General features: G+C 44.7%; 1 protein-coding gene across 1 annotated transcript; it reads right to left on the reverse strand.

Moving 5' to 3' along the window:
• Positions 1 to 11: 11 nt before the first annotated feature.
• LOC107682462 (ATP-dependent RNA helicase DHX8-like) lies at positions 12 to 788 on the reverse strand. Its single transcript, XM_016478691.1, has 2 exons — positions 546 to 788; positions 12 to 444 (listed from the first exon to the last, which is right to left on the reverse strand). The coding sequence occupies exons 1-2, from the start codon at positions 749 to 751 to the stop codon at positions 225 to 227; spliced, it is 426 nt and encodes a 141-aa protein (XP_016334177.1). The 5' UTR covers positions 752 to 788; the 3' UTR covers positions 12 to 224.
• Positions 789 to 794: the final 6 nt, after the last annotated feature.

The following is a 794-nucleotide window of genomic DNA, read 5'->3' on the forward strand; positions in this document are numbered from 1 at the left end:
AAAGCAGAAAACCAGGTTAGCTAAAATTTGAGGAAAAGTCTCCTTTAAATTAAAATATGTTTGTATATAAAAAAAAATTTAAAAAATGGGGCACCTCATGTTTCTTACGAACATTTTTAGATTCTGTCCATTTTATCCTCTACTCTGCCAACACCACAAAGTTGATGTTTTGTTCAGCGGCAGTATGGGACACTCGCAGTCTATGAGGACGCTGTGTGAAGGTTCTAGCGTCGTCTGAAGGCTCTGGATATTCTCCAGGCATTTGGTTCCTCGTAGCGGTTGTAGAGGGGCTCCAACCGCTGCTGTTTCTTCTGCTTGCTGAGGCGTGTGGGATCAGAGACTTTGAAGAATGCTGGAGAAAATTCTACAAGCCACCTTGGGTCAATGGTGGTCACCTCCCTCATGTACTCTTTAGTGGTCAGCACAAGCTCATGATACACCACCCTGGGGAAAGGAAGGGATGGAATCCAGCTTTAGTACAAGCAGCATGGATACTAAGTTGTGTTGTTAATCTCTTCTGGCAACATTGTTGGTGGCAAACATACCATTCTGGTTGGTGATTGAACAACGCACTAGAGGGGTGGATGTAGACCACCTGCTGGTCTATGAGGGTCCTGTAACCTTCTTGAGGGTCTTTTTTGGCTGCATTTCGGAAGAAACCACTGCAGATGGCTTTCTGTACACGTACTGTGGCTTTACCGCATGATACCACATCCAGCTTGTGTCTGAAGACAGAAAAATGTGTAATCATGGAGTGTAAAGGCCCGTTCACACCAAGGATGACAACTAGGGTT

Source organism: Sinocyclocheilus anshuiensis, unplaced genomic scaffold (assembly GCF_001515605.1).
Source record: "Sinocyclocheilus anshuiensis isolate Anshui unplaced genomic scaffold, SAMN03320099.WGS_v1.1 C32234853, whole genome shotgun sequence".
Lineage (NCBI taxonomy): Eukaryota > Metazoa > Chordata > Actinopteri > Cypriniformes > Cyprinidae > Sinocyclocheilus > Sinocyclocheilus anshuiensis.